This window comes from Bombina bombina, chromosome 1, assembly GCF_027579735.1.
Source record: "Bombina bombina isolate aBomBom1 chromosome 1, aBomBom1.pri, whole genome shotgun sequence".
Classification (NCBI taxonomy): Eukaryota; Metazoa; Chordata; class Amphibia; order Anura; family Bombinatoridae; genus Bombina; species Bombina bombina.
The window spans coordinates 802727481-802748871 of NC_069499.1; the positions used below are offsets into that span (position 1 = coordinate 802727481).

Genomic DNA, 21391 nt, shown 5'->3' on the forward strand with positions numbered 1-21391 from the left:
AAGATTTTTGGAATGTTCCTGTTGTCGGGAGTGGGTGAGCTGATAAACTATAAACCTGTGTCTACTAACACACTAGGGTGCTTTTGCTAAATCTGAGTATCCCTATGTATGCATACATTTCCTGTTTCAATATGACTGATTGATATGCACATGAGGCGCACGTCTATCTGTTTGGCATTTCGGAAATTGATTATATCTACCATTACAGACGGGATTTTAACAGTTTTTTATTTTTCCAAACAACTAAGACCAACCGAACTTCAGCTTTTTAATCAGGGTTTTAGTGCCTGAGGTGGGTGTGTAAAAATATGGGTGTATTTAGATACAAAACCCTCATATATTTGACATTTATATATCAACCTTGTGATATGCAGAAGATCACGTGATCCACTCATTCGAAAGAATAGAAATCTCTTTAAAATGACAGGTCTAATTTGTGTGCAATTATATCTTTTTTTGCAGAGATTGATGCATAATATTGGTGTAAATCCCCTTTTTAACTTAAATATGGTATCCAGTAGGTGAAATTGAAAACTGTCCTTGTCACTAATTTCTTTATTTAACTCACACAGGATCAAACTTGTGTTCAAGCTAGAGGGGGTAAAGCGAGAGTATGTGTGAGGGAATGATCGTTAATGTCACATCTGTGCCAAGGATTGAACCTTGGACCTCTGTCGCTGGTTTTGTTTCATCCTGTTGCTCTGTCTCTGCACCACTGGAGGGCTCTGGCTTGCTACCTACATGGGCAAACTCTCTGGCTCCACCTACTTGCCAACTGCAGGTAGTTTCTCAATCAGCACCGCTATTTAAGGCAGCCTCCCAGACCACTCCCTTTCCTGACATTTTGGATTACACTCTGTTTATTCCTCTGACCTGTGCCTGTATACAAGTTATTCAGGTGGATGTTCCGGCTCCTGTACCCGACTCGTCTCCTGACCTCTCGTTTTGATCTCACCAGTGTATGACAAAGAATTGGACTGCTTATCTGGTACTCTGAACTTGGCTTGATTTCTGACTACTCTTCCAGATTCTCCCTGTGTTAGCTATGCAGAGGGTATCTGCCAAGTACCAGTCTCCAGCTACTTCAGCCAAGCTCTGGAGGGTGAATGCCAAGTACCAGTATCCAGCTAAAGTACCCAAGCTCTGTAGAGGGTGTCTGCCCAGCTTCTTTATCCTGCTCCTGTCTTGGCCTCAAGTGGGCACTCCTGTCTTCAGCTTCAAGTGGGCACTACAGTCTCAGCCTCAAGTGGGCACTACAGTCTTGGCCTTAGTGTGGGCACTGCTACCTTTGGCCCAAGTAAGCACTCCAGTACTTTGCTCCCTAAAGTGGGCACTCCAGTTACTGGCCCTAAAATGGAGACTACTGTTTCTAGTCCTAGAGGGAAAACTTCTGATTGCAGTTCCTGTGTGGACGTTACTGTTGTCCAATCCTGCTTCAAGTATCTGAGTCTCCAGTACAATAAAACTTGCCTTGTCTGCCTGTTCATTCAATCATGCCTAAAAGGGGTAGTTCCGCTAAGAAGTCTATTCCTCTGGCCCCTTTTAGAGCACAAGACCCCCTTAAGTCTGGCACCACCTCACATGAGCTCCAAACCCCTTAACCCACTTCCATGAGCATGACAGTGAAATGTACTCTTCTAGAGCCACATACTGCTAGTTAAAATTCCTAGGGGTAAATTTACCAAGCATCGGATGCTGCAATCTACCCCCGATGTTTCCGGCTCACCGGAAACATAAGTTAAGAAGCAGTGGTCATAAGACTGCTCCTTAACTCGCCGCTACCTCTGAGGTGGCAGACTGTAATCATCCCGATCAGATACTATGGGGATGATTGACAACCCCTGATAGTGGCCGATCGGTTGTGAAAGTGCAAGTGGTGGAACTGCACACACATTTCTCCAGAAATGAGTGTGCAATGATAAATGCGGACAGCATATGTTGTCATCATTTATCAATGTCGGGCAGACATGATTAGCAACAGCGAATAATGTCAGCCCGCCATTTGTTAAATCTACCCCTAATCTCTAGTAGGTCATGAGACACCTGAAATATATACATACATAGTAACATAGTAGATGAGGAAGTCCATCAAGTTAAACCTATACAGATCCTACTTGATTTATAATGAAGAACAACCAATTGAGCTTACATTAATATAGAAAGCTTACCAATTTAGCACAAGCTATCATATCTTTTATCCAAAGGGTCATAACATTTTTAATTTTAAAGAGATACTTTCCAATGAGCTGTCCTGTGCTCTTCTTGATTTTGAAAAACATGCCCCTGGACCAGACAGCAAGCATATGCACCGACTAGGAATTCATAAGTCAAACTATGCCCTATGCCCTTCCTTAGGAATGGTCCTGATACAAAAGTATAACATGTACTTTAAATCTTGTCTGCTTTTCTTAATAATTAAACCTCACTCGCCAGATCACTGTATAATTGCACATTTTCCATAAAAAACCTGAACTATCATGTGTTTCCCAGTGCAGCAGGGGTTCTTGGAATATGCAAATAAGCTTCACAATACCATATCCATTTTAAACATAGATTCCTTTTGTCAATGCTTTTTTTAAGCATAGCACAGCAAGAGATATCATACCTCATTAGCAAATCACAGATTTCTAATTGCTGCCTTAAGGAGAGGTTTAATGAGACTGCCAGGTCTACCAGCTTAGCCAAGGCTGGACTGCACTTACCTCAGGTTGGGTGCTTCTTGTGAGGCTGCTGTGAAGTTATGCACTGCATCTCTGGGATCGGATGATGTTGCAGCTGACTCTTTGGATATCCTGGTGTGCTCCTTGTCTTCATGGTTTTGTATGTACATTGCCTTAGCACCTTTTTATCACCTGGCTACCTGGTAGTGACCCTGGTGCCAAGTTTGAATGGGGGGTGTTAAAAGGTTATCTTAGTTTCCCATTCAGTGCTTGGTTATTCAAATGTATACTTGTTCTTGGCCTGCTATCTTGAACCTGATCCTGGAATAGTTTTTAAATTATGCTGCTTGTTTATGCCTTTTACTAAGATCTTCCTGAGGACTGATACATTGATTTTTTAATTTTGGAACTGTGCCCTGAAAACTGCCGCTATCTTATCTAGTCACTCTAATGTTTAGTTTTGGACTGCTTCTCTGGTTGTGACCCCTGGCCTGTTCACAAATTATTCTATAGACTACAAGATTCCTTTTGTCATTTCCTTTCTGCATTATTAACAAAATCAGGTGACTTTTCTACTATGAATATAATAACCAAGCCAAGATAGTTCCAAAAAAGATGGTGAACATTATTACTACCCTATCTCAATAACAGTCTACTCTGGCCCATATCATGTAGGATTTACATGTCTCTCAGTTAAATTTATTGCAATGTGTGGAACGTTTACAGGCTACTACTGTTTCCCCATGTGGAACTTCTGTCAACAACCTCCAGCCTCAAGAATTATAATTGTTCACCTTTGGGGGAATCTAATCCACCCTTGCCATAGAATTTTAATGGTGATCATAAGCAGTTCCATTCCTTCATCACTGCCTGCCAAATTATGTTCTCTTAAAAGCCTAGGGCTTACTCTACTGACTTTTTAAGGTTTGGACTGCTATTGCCCTTTTAGTAGGGTAATTTTCAACACCCGGGACTCTTTTGTTACTGCTATGTGCATTTTGTATGTTGATCCTCATCACATTTCTTCTGCTCAATTAGCTTTAAGAGCTCTTCGCCAGGGCAAGAGACTAGTGGTGGACTATGTATGTGTGAGTTCTGCCACATTTTCTGTGATACAGAGTGGAATGCACCTGCTCTCCTTTACCAATTCTGCTTATACCTTTCAGAAAAACTTAAAAATGAATTGGCTTGGATTGGTCCTCCTAATGACTTAGGGAATATGATTGCTCTTGTGATCCAGATTGACAGATGATTCCATATAAGTCATCAGGAGTGGCTTGCTTCTCAAACTTCTGTTTTTTTTCCAGTATTTCCTGATAACTGTCAGGGTTTTACCCTGATTTCGTTTGTTATTTGCTGCTTTTTATATTGACTGCAATTTTGACTCACCTGTCTCTCTACTCTCCTGCTGCAGAGTGTGTAATGCTTCTCACTACACCCAGGCTCCCTCTTATGGCCAAACTAGAGAACATCATCAGTGAAAGGTTGCAGACCAAGAATTATGATGTCATCACTTACTATTTAAAGTGCCACAGTTGCGTCTGCCTTTGCCCTTGCGTTGCCTCTGACTTCTCAGTGAAATCCTATATTCATGATTCTGTGTACTACCTGGCTTGTTTGACGTCCCTTTTGGTTCCTGATCGCTGGCTTGTTCATGACTCTGCTGATTTTTGTGTTCCTGACCCTGGCTCATCTGACTACTCACTTTGGCTCCTGACCCGGCTCGTCTGACTACCTGTACTGGCTTTGACTCCTGGCTTGTCATTTGGCTTTTTGACTCTTTATTAATTTTTGTTATTTTTTAATAAAGGTGTGATTAATTTAGCAATTCACATTTCTGTCTGATTCCTGGTTCCCTGACAATAACCCCTTTTTAAGTCCTTTTGCTGTGACTGCTGAGTCTGGTCCTGTGGAAATATCGATGCAGATTGGAGCTATTAAATGATCTATCTGTGCTTCTGAATGCTCCAGATGGAGAGACCTTACTTTGTGCTTCTACTGTGGAATGAGTAGACGCCTTCTTTGTCATTACCCTATGAGACCCAAGAACCTTCAAACAAGGTAACCAAGCTTCTGCAGCAGTTTTCTTGAATCCTTCATCCTTTCCAGTGAACGTTTACTTATCAGTCCCTCTTTCATTGCAGTGGTCAATGAAGCAAATTAAAGTGGAAGCTATAATTGATTCAGGCGCAAGTGGCTGTTTAAAAGATTCCACTCTAGCGAGAAATATTGAGATGCCATTACAGTCAAAATCTACATCTGTTCAATTGTTTGTTGCTGATGGTAGCCCTATGAGTGGAAAATCGTTTACTCAAGAGATTGTTTCTGTCTTTAATAAATGCTCTTGTCTATGTAAACCTGACATGGTATTAAGTATCTGTCCAAAGGAAAACTCATCTCTTCCCGAACCCTATATTTTTTGAGGTTTTTGAAAAGAAAGGTGCAGACTGCTGCCTTCAAGATGACCATATGGTTGTTCAATTGATCTGGTTCCTGATGCTCCTATTCCTTATGGAAGAATATTTCCTTGTTTCGTCCAGAACTACAGCATTTAAATGAGTATATAGAAGAGAAGTTGCAAGTTTGGGGGATTTATTAGACCTTCAAATTTTCTTACTGGCACTTGTATCTTTTTGTTTAAAATAAGAATGGTGTCTGAGGCCTTGTGTGCATTACAGAGCTCTTAATAGTCTAACCATTTGTAATTGTTACCCTTTGCCTTTGATTCCAGAGATGCTAGAGAGAATAAAAAGAGCACAAGTATTCATTAAGATTGGTGCCTGCAATTTAGTACACATTAGTGATGAGTGGAATACCATCTTTCGCACCAGTTATGGTCACTTTTTAAATTTAAATGACATTTTTAAAAACCTACTGGATGCTTACATTGTGATCTTTTTGGGTGACATTTTAATCTTCTTCCATTCATTGGAAGTTTATGTCACTCATGTCTGTTCAGTTTTGTAGAGATTGAGGAAGAATGGTCTTTTTGCCAAATTGGAGACGTGTCAATTTTCTGTCTCTACAGTTAAATTTTTGGGATATATATTTTCTCCTAATCATATTGAGATGGATCCCAAGAAAGTTTCTGCAATCCTTGAGTGGCCGGTAGCTAACAATAAGAAAGCTGTTCAGAGGTTTATCGGTTTTGTAAATTTTATAGACATTTTATTAGAAATTTTCTTGAGGTCTGTGCTGTGCCCCTATTACCTTTCATACTCTGAGCCAGGATCATTTGTTTAAACTTCTGAATCTCAGAGGGTTTTTGAAAGACTCAAGACTTAGTTTACTTCTGCTCTTATTCTCCTTAAGCCAGATGTTCAGACCATTCTTCCCGGAAGGTGACGCATCTAATATTGCTATTGGAGATGTGCTTTCTCAAAAAGAGGATCTCTGACATTGACAAAGCTTTGGCTGTGAGACTTGAACTTCCTCCTAGTTTTAGAATTCATCTGGTTTTCCATGTATCTCAGGTCAAGAGATGTTGTAATAATCCATTTCATTAACATGTTCCTCCTCCTCCACCACCTGTTTATGGGGGTGGTGTAGATGAATTCGAGGTTAAAAAGATTCTGGCATCTCAAATTCATTCTGGATATTTAATCAAATGGAAAGAATATGGTCCTGAACAGAATTCATGGAAGATGGTGGTTAATTTGAATACTCCAAGATTGATAAGAAGGTTTCCTCTTCAGCATCCTTCATGTCCTGGTCCTGTTTGCGCCCTGAGGTCGCAGTTTGGGAGGGGACTATTTCAGCCTCCCAGCACAGCGGAGCCACACACTTACACTAGGTCAGGTGCTTTAGCCAGGGAGGCTCCTATGAAGAGGCATGCTGCTGCTCTTGGATCTGATGCTGTCCTAGACAGGGGCCATGCTAACTGATGCTTTAGTGCGGTCGGCTTTCTGGATGTTGTGGTGTGCCTTAGTGCCTTTTTATCATCTATCTACCTAGAAATAACCCTGGCCTTGTTCCTGACGCCAAGACTGAATGGGAAGTGTTAAAAGGACATTTCAGACTCCCCTTCAGTGCTTAGCTATTTGCATAGATACAGAAGCACTCTTCTTCTTGCCCTGGTATCCTGAACCTTACCTTGGAAAGTTTTTGGATTATGCTGCTTGTCTACCCCTTTTACTAAGATTGGCTTCCTGGGGACTGATATACTGGTTATTGAACTTAGAACTGTGCCCTGACCTCTGCTACGGTCTTAACCCTTCACTCTATTTGGTTTTGGACTGCTTCCCTGGATTTCACCCCCGTCCTGTTCACAGATTATTCTATAGTCTCCCAGATTCCTGCTGTTGTTAACTATCTGCATTGTTGGCTACAGTTAACAAATCAGATAACTTTTCTACTACCTTTATAGAGACCAAAACAGCTGTACACATGTGATTTCTCTTTCTGTATAGTTCAATCCCTGCTATGCTTTAAGAGAAGTGCCAAACTTGCATGTTCAGAACCGATATTTGAAGCAAAAAGGTGAGGCATTGTGAAACAAAGTTAAATATACTTACCCAGTATTCCCTGATGCAAAAGAAAACACTGGTCATTCAAGTTTTCTGTGGAAAAAAATGTGCTGATGATCTATACAATGAACTATTGTGAGTCAGTAGTCACAATAAAAGTTTTTTTTCTTCATATTTTTTCCTTATACGTTTTTTTTTAGATTGGTTTGCAAACAATGAACTAAAAATTTAGTAACAAAAAGAAAAAAAAATACAAATATTTTGCAAATGATTTATTTAATTAAAAAAGCACAAGCATAATATGAAAGGAGTCTTCTTTTGAACAAATAAGTGTCGTCGTTGGATGCTCTCAAGCTGACACCTAGTAAATTAAAGGGGAAACTAGTTAAATAAGTAGGAAATCGCTCACGGAAAACCCTGTTGTTCTGCAGTCTCTGTAAAGATGTATACAAAATTATTTCCAGTTTCATGAACTAATGTAACATTACAAATGTAAACAAGAGCTCTCCTACCTTGTTACAAGAAGGTCTACTATAATGATACGCACATTTAAAGGGACATAATAATCATATGCTAAATCACTTGAAAGTGATGCAGCATAACTGTAAAAAGCTGAAATGAAAATATCACCTGAACATCTCTATGTAAAAAGGGAAGATATTTTACCTCATAATTTCTTCAGCTCAGCAGAGAGCTCTGTGAACAGTTATCCTTCAGCTGCTGTAAAATTGCAAGTTGGGGGGAAAAATAGCCAATCAGCAGCAGCAGTGCTGAGGCCATGCGTTGCTTTGCTGCAGTGCTGAGGCCATGCATTGCTTTAGTGTGATCTCATGAGATTTCACTTAAATTGAATAGGAAAATAACATACCTGTGCCTGCACACACCCTTTCAAGTCCTGGGACTAGTATTCTTTACAGTGGGGTGTGGAAACAGGACATTTTGAGGTTAATGTCTTCCTTTTTTTACATAGAGATGTCCAGGTGATATTTTCTAGTCTGCTTTTTACAGATATGCTGTATTACTTTCAAATGCGTTAACATTTAGGTATCATGTCCCTTTAAAATAATACACAAAATCTATACTTCTGTACAAACAAATGATAAATAAGACATTTTAAAAACATATAGAATCATCATGCGTTCATGTTTCATAGACTTACAGTACATAGGCATATAGATCCAGAAATCTATGAATGCCCTCAAGCAAGATAGAAATTAATTGGCTGCAGAAAAAATTACAATGTTACATGAATAGGCACACTGTGTATGAGAAATATTAAAGTAGTGTGGGATCATAGCCAAATGCTTTACTATATTGTCATAGTGAAAGTTCTGCAATATGCTGAAATTTTACAAAATCTGAAGACTTTTTAAAAAAATCACTGATGAGCCACACTGTGGTCCATGTGACCTTGGTTTGGATAACTTTGTTCTAGAAGAATGCATCTTTGAGCATAAATGGGGTTGTGAAACCTAAGTAAATTGCCAATGGCAGCCTATTTAAATTGCAAAATTATTAAAGGGGCACTCAAGTCAAAATTAAACTTTCATGATTCAGATAGAGGAGTAACTATATAGTTACAATTTTTGAGTCACCAGCTCTTACTGAGCATGTGAAGGAAATCACAGAATATATGTAATTGCATTTATGATTGGCTGATGTCTGTCACATGATTCAGGAGGAGTGGAAATAGACATAACTTTGAAATTTGTCAGAAAAAAAATCTACTACCCATTTGAAGTTCAGATTAAGGGGTAGATTTATTAAATGCCGGGCAGACATGATTAACTGTAGCGAATCATGTCTGGCTGACATCGCTAAATGCAGACAGCAAATGCTTCAACATTGCACAAGCATTTCTTGTGAAATGCTTGTGCAATGCTGCCCCCTGCACATTCACAGCCAATGGGCAACTAGCAGGGGGTGTCAATCATCTCAATCATAACCTTAAAGGTGGCGGACAAGTTAAGGAGCAGCGGTCTTACGACTGTTGCTTCTTAACTTAGGTTTCCGTTGAGCCAGAAACTTCGGGGGTAGATTGCAGCATCTGTTGCTTGTTAAATCTACCCCTAAGTGCTTTTGCATTATCTTTTTATCATGCATGTGTTGGTTTTGAAAATCTACTCTATTTACCGGTCCTTTATTTTTCCACTAAAAATACATGATTAGGTAGAGACAGATAAATTAAAGTTTTTAAAGTGGATATCAAATTTGCTATATTGTTTAGTTATATATGTTTAATTTCCATAAAGAACAAATAATACATTATTAATAATAATATTACTTCTACTATCATTATTACTATTAGTATTAATAATAATAATGGATATCTGTCTAATGTTAGCAGTTTTTTATATTACATTTTTCTTTATATTATAATATTTAAAACACGTGCATCACGCATGCTGTTTATTTTTTCCTTATTAGTTTAGGTCTGTTTGTAGAAATATGTTTTTAATAACATGCTGTGTAAATAAAGTGGCTTCTAATTCTAATTATTTTCTTTTTATCTTGTATTCTATTTTAAACCATGCTTTTTCTAAGATGTCAAGAAACCATGGGAGTAACTACTGCTACCGGGCCCATCACTTCAGGTGGCCACCAGCCACTGCTCCGTCTAAGCTGTGCTTAGCCTCTTACTAGCACAGTTTCCTCCAGACCAGCACACAAGTATTTATGGATGGTGTTTATATATATATATATATATATATATATATATATATATATATATATATATATATATATATATATATACAGTATATAGTGGGATTCCAGCAGAGAGTAGCGATTTTTAATGTGCTTGATGTACTGAGGGCAGACTTTTTAGAGTAAAGAGCAGTGCAGAGGTAAGAGGGGCCCGCCGCCTTACAAGATACATCTGAGTGAATGCCAGCTCTTATCGTAGAGCTTTTACTTAAAGGGGCATGTAACCCAAAAATATTTCTTTCATGATTTAGGTAGAACATACAGTTTTCAACAACTTTCCAGTTTACTTCAATTATCAAATTTGCTTCATTCTCTTGGTATCATTGGTTGAAGGAGCAGAAATACACTACTAGTTGCTAACTGAACACATGGGAGAGCCAATGAAAATCGATATATATGCAGCCACCAATCAGCAGCTAGAACCTAGGTTCTTTGCTGCTCCTGAGCTTACCTAGATAAAACTTTTAGCAAATGCTAACAAGATAAGGAAGCAAATTAATTTATAGAAGTAAATTGGAAAGTTGTTTAAAATTCCATGCTCTTTCTGAATAAACAAAATGTGTTTTATGTCCCTTTAATAGCCTCACATAACTCCTTATTTGGGGAAGAGGGTGGCCAGTGTTCTGTCGGTGATCAGTTAGAATGTGGGACAGCTTTCCTGAGCACACACGTGACCATTGCAGAATTCGACAGAACAAGCTGCCGGTCAGATTTTGAAGCACAGCTGTTTCCTGCCCATCAGATTTTGCAGCCTTCACAGGCTAACATACAAAATCTGATAAGCAGTTTTCTGTCAAACACCCATTCCTTGTGAGAAAATAAAAAAAAATCAACTGATTGATGGAGTTCAAGTACGTTATCCATGCAATTGCATACTATATTAAACTATTACTGACAGCAAAGTAAGAACAAAGAGAGGGGTAGATTTATCAAGCAGTGGATGCTGCAATCTACCCCCAAAGTTAAGAAGCAGCGGTCGTAAGAGGTGGCGGACAGCAATCATCCCGATCAGATACGATTGTGATGATTGACACCCCCTGCTGGAGGCTGATTGGCCGCAAATGTGCAGGGGGCGGCATTGCAGAAGTATTTCACCAGAAATGCTTGTGCAATGTTAAATGCCGACAGCGTATGCTGTCGGCATTTAGCGATGTTGGTGATGCCACAGCGAATCATGTCCGCCCGCCGCTTGATAATTCGGCCCCCAAGTGTTGTTTTACAAATTAATGGAGCACTGAGGGTAACTATGTATGCGACAGAGAGAGTGGCGTATGTATCTGTATGTTTGGGTATTTTGTGTATGTTTGTGCGTGAGTGGATGTATGCATGTTTTTTGGTGCCTGCAATCATGTGTATGTATGGGTATTTTGTGTGTGTGCGTGAGTAGATGTACGTGTGTTTATGGCTGTCTGTATCTCTATATATACAAGAAAATAGAGAGACGCACTTAACTGAGACAGATCATAAGCTAGAAAAACTACTGTGATTGTTCACAAGGCCAGTGCCACTCATTGTGCAGTCTCTTTTAGCACACTATGGGGCTGATTTATCAAGCTCCGTATGGATCTTGATGCCCCCTGTTTCGGGCAAGCCTTCAGGCTCACCGGAAACACAGCTGCTCCATAACTTGTCTGCCTGCTCTGAGGCCGTGGACAGAAATCAACCCGATCGAAAAAGATCGGGTTAATTGACACCCCCTGCTAGCGCCCTATTGGCAATAAATCTGCAGGGGGCGGCATTGCACCAGCAGTTCACAAGAACTGCTGGTTCAATGATAAATGCTGACAGCATATGCTTTCGGCATTTATCGATGTTCGGCGGACATGATACGCTACATCGTATCATGTCCGTTAGTACGTTAATAAATATACCCCTGTGCCTTGCACAGAGAAAAAACTATCCTGCAGCATCAGTCTGACCCTGCCCAATGACAGTCCAGCGCCAAAATACCAGGCAATTCTTCTCTGAACAAGATAGTATTTTGTGTGTGTGTGTGAGTATTTTGTGTGTGTGTGTGTCTCCGTGTCTATGTATTTGTGTTTATGGGTGTCTGCTTCTGTGTTTATACATATGTATGTATTTAGATTGAAGGCAGCTTGTTGCGGTTTGTACTGCATGTATATTTACCAAAACATTTCCCCAAATCATGTCACCAAAGTTTAGATGCAACCTTCCCCAAATGCACATTTTGATCTCAACACAAAATGCTCGGCAAATCTAGAAAACGTTTCTATAGTTCTCAATATAAACAGGTTTAATGCTGATTCTTCTGCTGCTGCCTGAGTTATTGGTAACAACGAGAAGCATTCATGCTACCTTATAGTAAGCATATGGAGTTATTCCTTCAGAACATTTTGGCTTTTATTTTTAATGTCTGAGTATAAGCAGATGTCTGTAGATGTTTGTATGTTGTTCATGAACATGTCTGATGGTGCTTGCGTTCATGTAATTAAGGCTTAGCTTAAAGGAGGCTCCATAAATCTAGCTAGTAGAGTGGCCTAGAAAATTTTTTTTTACCCCTGTGCACAAAGTATATGGTGCAGACATCCCAACTCTCCCGGAAGGTCTGGGAGTCTCCCGCATTTAAATAGCGGCTCCCTGACACCCGCAAATGACATATAATATCCCGGAAACCAGATAAAAGTAGCCTGCCATATATATTATGGGCAAACAATCCTTAAGAGCTGTGTAAAGTGCCCCAGTTCAAATATGGCCGCTATGCGTTCCAGTTTCAAACACGTGTGCATTCCAGTACAATGTTTTACCCCTAGTGCTATAGCGTGATCGGAACCCTCAGACAAAATGGTGAAGCCAGGTTTTAAGGGACGGGAGTACTATCAACCCGTCCACGTCCAGCCGTAACCCAGGTCTATCAAAAAAATCAGCACACACTGCATAATAGAGAGACACACTGATGTGGCCATGTCTTAACCAATGAACAGGGGAGAAAATATAGCAGGCGGCCGGTGTTCTGTAAGTGTTTGTGTGTAGTTAGAGAGGGATGAAAAAAAATACTGCCAATATACAAATTGAGAGGACAGCTCTTGGCAGTATTTTTTTTTCATCCCTTTTTTTTGGGGGGGGGTCCCGAGGGGGGGTACCTTCCGGAAATGAGTTTTTTGCAGGTTGGGATGTCTGAATGGTAACAGTCTGCAGACATGCTTCTACAGAGAGAGGTGGGTGGAACAGGCGGCCACACGGCACATGACTGACTGAATGTGAAAATGGTGGGCATTTGAAGAATTTGTGAAAGATCTGCATGTTTGGCTTTGTGTAGGTCAGGGTGAATGTATAAAATCTTAGTGTTGGTGCTTTTGAGTGAGTTGATTTAAAATAAGAAGTTGTAGTTGCAAACCTGGTTACTTTTCCCTAGGTTGTTTGAGTATCTGATATTTAGCAGCCTTCAAATGGCTAATTTTTCCTGTGCTGTCAGACCTGTGGTTTAGCACAAGGAGTAGACATTTTACCTATATTCTCAAACTGTGATTTAACAAACTTTTCTTTTCATTGTAGCTACATCTCTTTGTTTTTTATAGGTGTTACAGGTGGGGGCGTCACCTCCTACTTCCTACCTCTGTCTTTATTATGTGGTAAAGCCATTCTATCTTTACATGTCCTCTTATTCTGCGTAAAGCACTAGACATGTATAAAAGAATATTACAAATCTAGGGCAGCTGGTACCTTTTGAGGTTTGGTGTACTACAGTAATGAAAAGGGTTGTGTAGCACTCAGTACCATCTATTACTGCCTCTGCTTCTTATGGTGAGATCTGACCCTAATTGTTAAATGGATATGTTCATTCACAGGACGTTTAACACGTATGCAATTTACATTGTTTGAGGAGCTCTAGATATAAAAAAAGGTGATTTTTTTCATAGCAGCTCCATTTTTCCAAGGGTTATTTCTTTTTTAGTACAGGTTAGTAAATACATTGATTCACACAAGTGCTAGCGGCATTAATTGATTTACTAGTTAATATTATCTAATGTGATTCTCATTGGATGGTTAAAAACAATTGATTCACTCAAAGGGATTGTGTTACCTGCTGATCTTGTTCATTCCATACATATATAGGCACTGAGTGTTTCTTGCCACCAACATCCCAGGCATTCAGCACAAAGCTGGTGGAACCTCTGTGAAGTGTGATCTGCCTTTTGACGGTTACAGTCCCATCTGAAATAATGCGGAAACGTGTATCTTCCGGTAAGAAGAGAGCACGGGGGGCACTTGAGCAGGAATCAAATTTCACTGAGGGTTTAAAGAGATGAGAGAGATTAAACATTTTGAAGAAAGAAATATCACATTTGTGAGTACAGTAGAGATTAAAGGGATAGGAAAGTCAAAATTAAACTTTCATGATTCAGAAAGAGCATGCAATATATAGAGACTTTTCAACATACTATTATATTTGCTTTGTTCTTTTGGTATCTTTTGTTGAAAAGCACACTCAGGAGCCGCAATGCACTAATGTGATTTACACATATGTCTCGTCATTAGATCACCAGATATGTTCAACAGCCAGGTCCCAGTACATTAATGCTCTGGAACGGAATTTAATGCCTTTGCAAACGTGAAAACACAATTTATGCTTACCTGATAAATTTATTTCTCTTGTGGTGTATCCAGTCCACGGCTCATCCATTACTTGTGGGATACCAATACCAAAGCTAAAGTACACGGATGAAGGGAGGGACAAGGCAGGAACTTAAACGGAAGGAACCACTGCCTGTAAAACCTTTCTCCCAAAAATAGCCTCCGAAGAAGCAAAAGTATCAAATTTGTAAAATTTTGAAAAAGTATGAAGCGAAGACCAAGTCGCCGCCTTGCAAATCTGTTCAACAGAAGCCTCATTTTTAAAGGCCCAAGTGGAAGCCACAGCTCTAGTAGAATGAGCTGTAATCCTTTCAGGAGGCTGCTGGCCAGCAGTCTCATAGGCTAAGCGGATTATGCTTCTTAGCCAAAAAGAAAGAGAGGTTGCCGAAGCCTTTTGACCTCTCCTCTGTCCAGAGTAGACAACAAACAAAGCAGATGTTTGACAAAAATCTTTAGTAGCTTGTAAGTAAAACTTTAAAGCACGAACCACGTCCAGATTGTGTAATAGACGTTCCTTCTTTGAAGAAGGATTAGGACACAAGGATGGAACAACAATCTCTTGATTGATATTCTTGTTAGATACCACCTTAGGTAAAAACCCAGGTTTGGTACCCAGGACTACCTTATCCGTATGGAAGATCAGATAAGGAGAATCACATTGTAAAGCAGATAACTCGGAGACTCTACGAGCCGAGGAAATAGCTACCAAAAACAGAACTTTCCAAGATAAAAGTGTAAGGATTCCAGTCCGCTTTTTCCAGTTACCTTTCAATCACATGGTCTCTACCTGTCTGCATTTAAGTCATCACCTGACTGCAGACAGGTGCTTAGTTATTGCACATGTAGCTGTTTGTAGCAGTCCTGCTATCCTTTGCTACTGAGTTCTCTATCAAGCTCTCCTTGTGGATTACAAAGCTTTATTCCTTTGTCACCTGGATTCTACTTATCCTTTTACCTCAGGAGGATTATAACACAGCGACTTTCATATAGCTCCTAATACCCTCTGCTGCACAAAGGTTTTATCACATTTCATGTTTTGCCGTAATCGGCACTTTCCCTGCAGCTGCTTACAAGCCACACGCCTTCTCTGTGGGACTTCACTTACCATCTTATCAAGCCCTCTGACATTGCACTCAACCGGTTGTCTCACCTACAATTCAAACTCTCATTTAGAGACAGCCGCTTACCTCTTCTGTGACCGGAGCTACAGTTTTCACTGCCGCTTGTGCCGCTGTCAGTCAGAGTCTCAGCTCCTCCTACCAGCGGTTACTGATCTCGGCTCTATAGCGGGCTAGTACAAAGACTCTGTGTCTCGTATGTAATTCCCTCATCTTGGTAACGCTGTGAAGGAAAACTTAACACCTAAGTCCTTTGTTAAAACCTGCTTGCTAATCTATGTATGAGTAATTTGGAACTCTGCTTACATTTCAGAATCTTACTCCTATACTGATATCAGTTACAATAATAGAGTGAATTATAACTCTATCTCCTCCTATGTAAATTACATTAACTTTATTTCACTTTATCAAACAGTCTATGCTAATTAATAGCCTGTTCAACAAAGTGATACATATTCAGTTCTCATTAAGTCTGCAGCTGAGTTCCTATATTTCTGCACAACCTGGAAACAAACCTTATAAAAAGTTTGATATCTATGGAATGAAGAGGTTCAAACGGAACTCCTTGAAGAACCTTAAGAACCAAATTTAAGCTCCATGGGGGAGTAACAGGTTTAAACACAGGCTTGATTCTAACCAAAGCCTGACAAAATGCCTGAATGTCTGGAACATCTGCCAGACGCCTGTGCAAAAGAATAGACAGAGCAGAAATCTGTCCTTTTAAGGAACTAGCTGACAATCCTTTTCTCCAAACCATCTTGGAGAAAAGATAATATCCTGGGAATCCTAACCCTTGGATTCACACCAATAAAGATATGTACGCCATATTTTATGATAAATTTTCCTGGTGACAGGCTTTCGTGCCTGTATTAAGGTATCAATGACTGACTAGGAGAAGCCACGCTTTGATAAAATCAAGCGTTCAATCTCCAGGCAGTCAGTCTCAGAGAAATTAGATTTGGATGGTTGAAAGGACCCTAAAGTAGAAGGTCCTGTCTCAGAGGCAGAGTCCATGGTGGAAAGGATGACATGTCCACCGGATCTGCATACCAGGTCCTGCGTGGCCACGCAGGCGCTATCAAAATCACCGATGCTCTCTCCTGCTTGACCTTGGCAATCAGTCGAGGGAGCAGAGGAAACGGTGGAAACACATAAGCCAGGTTGAAAGACCAGGGCGCTGCTAGAGCATCTATTAGCGTCGCCTTGGGATCCCTGGACCTGGATCCGTAACAAGGAAGCTTGGCGTTCTAGCGAGACGCCATGAGATCCAGTTCTGGTTTGCCCCAACGATGAATCAATTGTGCAAACACCTCCGGATGGAGTTCCCACTCTCCCGGATGAAAAGTCTGACGACTTAAAAAATCCGCCTCCCAGTTCTCTACACCTGGGATATGGATAGCTGATAGGTGGCAAGAGTGAGTCTCTGCCTAGCGAATTATCTTTGAGACTTCTAACATCGCTAGGGAACTTCTTGTTCCCCCTTGATGGTTGATGTAAGCCACAGTTGTGATGTTGTCCGACTGAAATCTGATGTACCTCAGAGTTGCTAACTGAGGCCAAGCCTGAAGAGCATTGAATATCGCTCTTCCAGAATATTTATTGGAAGGAGTGTCTCCTCCTGAGTCCACGATCCCTGAGCCTTCAGGGAGTTCCAGACTGCACCCCAACCTAGAAGGCTGGCATCTGTTGTTACAATTGTCCAATCTGGCCTGCGAAAGGTCATACCTTTGGACAGATGGACCCGAGATAGCCACCAGAGAAGAGAATCCCTGGTCTCTTGATCCAGATTTAGTAGAGGGGACAAATCTGTGTAATCCCTGTTCCACTGACTGAGCATGCATAGTTGCAGCGGTCTGAGATGTAGGCGTGCAAATGGCACTATGTCCATTGCCGCTACCATTAAGCCGATTACTTCCATGCACTGAGCCACCGAAGGGCGCGGAATGGAATGAAGAACACGGCAGGAATTTAGAAGCTTTGATAACCTGGACTCCGTCAGGTAAATTTTCATTTCTACAGAATCTATCAGAGTCCCTAGGAAGGAAACTCATGTGAGTGGGGATAGAGAACTCTTTTCCTCGTTCACTTTCCACCCATGCGATCTCAGAAATGCCAGTACTACGTCTGTATGAGACTTGGCAATTTGGAAGTTTGACGCCTGTATCAGGATGTCGTCTAAATAAGGGGGCCACTGCTATGCCCCGCGGCCTTAGGACTGCCAGAAGCGACCCTAGAACCTTCGTAAAGATTCTTGGGGCTGTAGCTAATCCAAAGGGAAGAGCTACAAACTGGTAATGCCTGTCTAGAAAGGCAAACCTGAGAAACCGATGATGATCTTTGTTATCGGAATGTGAAGATGAGCATCCTTTAAATCCACTGTAGTCATATATTGACCCTCCTGGATCATAGATAGGATGGTACGAATAGTTTCCATCTTGAATGATGGAACTCTGAGGAATTTGTTAAAGATCTTTAGATCCAAAATTGTTCTGAAGGTTCCCTCTTTTTTTAGGAACCACAAACAGATTTGAGTAAAAAACCCTGTCCCTGTTCCTCCTTTGGAACTGGATGGATCACTCCCATAACTAGGAGGTATCGTACACAGTGTAAGAATGCCTCTCTCTTTATCTGGTTTGCAGATAATTGTGAAAGGTGAAATCTCCCTTTTGGGGGGGGAAGCTTTGAAGTCCAGAAGATATCCCTGGGATATAATTTCCAACACCCCGGGATCCTGGACATCTCTTGCCCACGCCTGGGCGAAGAGCGAAAGTCTGCCCCCTACTAGATCCGTTACCAGATAGGGGGCCGTTCCTTCATGCTGTCTTAGAGGCAGCAGCAGGCTTTTTGGCCTGCTTACCTTTGTTCCAGGTCTGGTTTGGTCTCCAGACCGTCTTGGACTGAGCAAAAGTTCCCTCTTGTTTGCATTAGAGGAAGTTGAATGCCGCACTTGCCTTGAAGTTTCGAAAGGCACGAAAATTAGACTGTTTGGCTCTTGATTTGGACCTGTCCTGAGGAAGGGCATGATCTTTTCTTCCAGTGATATCAGCAATAATCTCCTTCAAACCAGGCCCGAATAGGGTCTGCCCCTTGAAGGGAATGTTAAGCAGCTTAGATTTTGAAGTCACGTCAGCTGACCATGATTTAAGCCATAGCGCCCTGCACGCCTGTATAGCAAAACCAGAATTCTTAGCCGTTAGATTAGTCAAATGAACAATGGCATCAGAAAACAAAAGAATTGGCTAGCTTAAGTGCTCTAAGCTTGCCAAGTATGTCATCCAATGGAGTCGCTACCTGTAAAGCCTCTTCCAGAGACTCAAACCAGAACGCCGCAGCAGCAGTGACAGGAGCAATGCATGCAAGGGGCTGTAGGATAAAACCTTATTGAATAAACATTTCTTAAGGTAACCTTCTAATTTTTTATCCATTGGATCTAAAAAAGCACAACTGTCCTCAACAGGGATAGTAGTACGCTTTGCTAAAGTAGAAACTGCTCCCTCCACCTTAGGAACTGTCTGTCATAAGTCCCGTGTGGTGGCGTCTATTGGAAACATTTTTCTAAAAATAGGAGGGGAAGAGAACGTCACACCTGGACTATCCCATTCCTTATTAATAATTTCTGTAAACCTTTTAGATATTGGAAAAACATCAGTACACACCGGCACTGCATAGTATTTATCCAGTCTACACAATTTCTCTGGCACTGCAATTGTATCACAGTCATTCAGAGCAGCTAAAACCTCCCTGAGAAACACGCAGAGGTGTTCAAGCTTAAATTTAAATGTAGAAATATCAGAATCAGGTTGCATCATCTTTCCTGAGTCAGAAACATCACCCACAGACTGAAGCTCTCCTTCCTCAGCTTCTGCATAATGTGAGGCAGTATCAGACATGGTTCTTAAAGCGTCAGTATGCTCTGCATTTCGTCTAACCCCAGAGCTATCTCGCTTACCTCTAAATTCAGGTAGTCTGGCTAATACCGCTGACAGTGTATTATCCATGACTGCCGCCATGTCTTGTAAAGTAATCGCTATGGGCGCCCTAGATGTACTTGGCGCCATTTGAGCATGAGTCCCTTGAGCGGGAGTCAAAGGATCTGACACGTGGGGAGAGTTAGTCGGCATAACTTCCCCCTCGTCAGATTCCTCTGGTGATAAATTTTTTTAAAGACAGAATATGATCTTTATTGCTTAAAGTGAAATCAGTACATTTGGTACACATTCTAAGAGGGGGTTCCACCATGGCTTTTAAACATAATGAACAAGGAGTTTCCTCTATGTCAGACATGTTTGTACAGACTAGCAATGAGACTAGCAAGCTTGAAAACACTTTAAATCGAGTTAACAAGCAAATATAAAAAACGTTACTGTGCCTTTAAGAGAAACAAATTTTGTCAAAATTTGAAAAACAATGAAAAAAGGCAGTAAATCAAACAAAATTTTTACAGTGTAGTGTAATAAGTTAACAGAGCATTGCACCCACTTGCAAATGGATGATTAACCCCTTAATTTGTCCTATAGCATACAGGGGAATCCTGAGGGAAGCTGGATGTCACAGTTTGTAATTGTAACTGCAACAACTGTAACTTTTATACTACAACAGTGGAAAGCCTCAGGAAACTGTTTCTAGGCAAAATTTAAGCCAGCCATGTGGAAAAAAACTAGGCCCCAATAAAGTTTAATCACCAAAGCATATATAAAAACGATTAAACATGCCAGCAAACGTTTTATATTGCAATTTTATAAGGGTATTACCCCTGAGAGTAAGCATGATACCAGTCGCTATTAAATCACTGTATTCAGGCTTAACTTACATTAATCCGGTATAAGCAGTATTTTCTAGCATTTTCCATTTCTAGAAAAAATTGTAACTGCACATACCTCATAGCAGAGTAACCTGCACGCCATTCTCCCCGCTGAAGTTACCTCTCTCCTCAGACATATGTGAGAACAGCAATGGATCTTAGTTTTACAACCTGCTAAGATCATAGAAAACTCAGGCAGATTCTTCTTCTATTTACTGCCTGGGATAAAATAGTACAACTCCGGTACCATTTAAAATAACAAACTTTTGATTGAAGATAAAAAACTAACTATATTTCACCACTCTCTCTTACTACCTCCATGCGTGTTGAGAGTTGCAAGAGAATGACTGGATATGGCAGTTAGGGGAGGAGCTATATAACAGCTCTGCTGTGGGTGTCCTCTTGCAACTTCCTGTTGGGAATGAGAATATCCCACAAGTAATGGATGATCCGTGAACTGGATACACCTTACAAGAGAAATAAAAATGTATTACATTAGAGAAGTGTTTCTCGAACTTTTTTGTAGCAAGTACCTCTGCAGATATACATTTGTTTCCTATGTCCCCCAACTTCAACACATAAATATTATTTATCTCAAACGCTAATCTCTTATCTTAACTCTGAAAATTGTAATGGTCACCATGTTTGAACATAAGTTTTCTCCTTATCTACCTTTTCTGCTGATGACAATTAAGGGCAAACACAGGCAATACAAGAGACTGTCCAAACAAGGCTGTGTGGAACATATGATTATCTAAAGAGGTTCCCACACAGCTTTGTTTACACTTATATTTTCAATATTTAAAGGACACTAAATCAAATTTTTGTCTTTTATGATTCAGATAGAACATGCAATTTTAAGCAACTTTCTAATTTACTCTTATTATCAATTTTCCTTCGTTCTCTTGCTATCTTTATTTAAAAAGCAGGAATGTGATACATAGGACCCAGACCATTTTTGGTTGAGAACCTGGGTTATGCTTGATTATTGGTGGGTAAATGTAAGCCTCCAATAAGCAAGCGCTATCCATGGTGCTAAACCTAAAA

General features: G+C 40.5%; 1 protein-coding gene across 1 annotated transcript in view; it reads right to left on the reverse strand.

Moving 5' to 3' along the window:
* Positions 1 to 7383: 7383 nt before the first annotated feature.
* Positions 7384 to 21391, reverse strand: part of LOC128639932 (cadherin-1-like) — a 44598-nt gene continuing 30590 nt past the window's right edge. Inside the window, exons 3-4 of the mRNA XM_053692201.1 lie at positions 13875 to 14080; positions 7384 to 7487 (exon numbers count right to left, since the gene is read on the reverse strand). Coding sequence (XP_053548176.1) covers positions 7476 to 7487; positions 13875 to 14080 — 218 coding nt within the window. The 3' untranslated portion in view covers positions 7384 to 7475. The remainder of the gene's footprint in view (positions 7488 to 13874; positions 14081 to 21391) is intronic.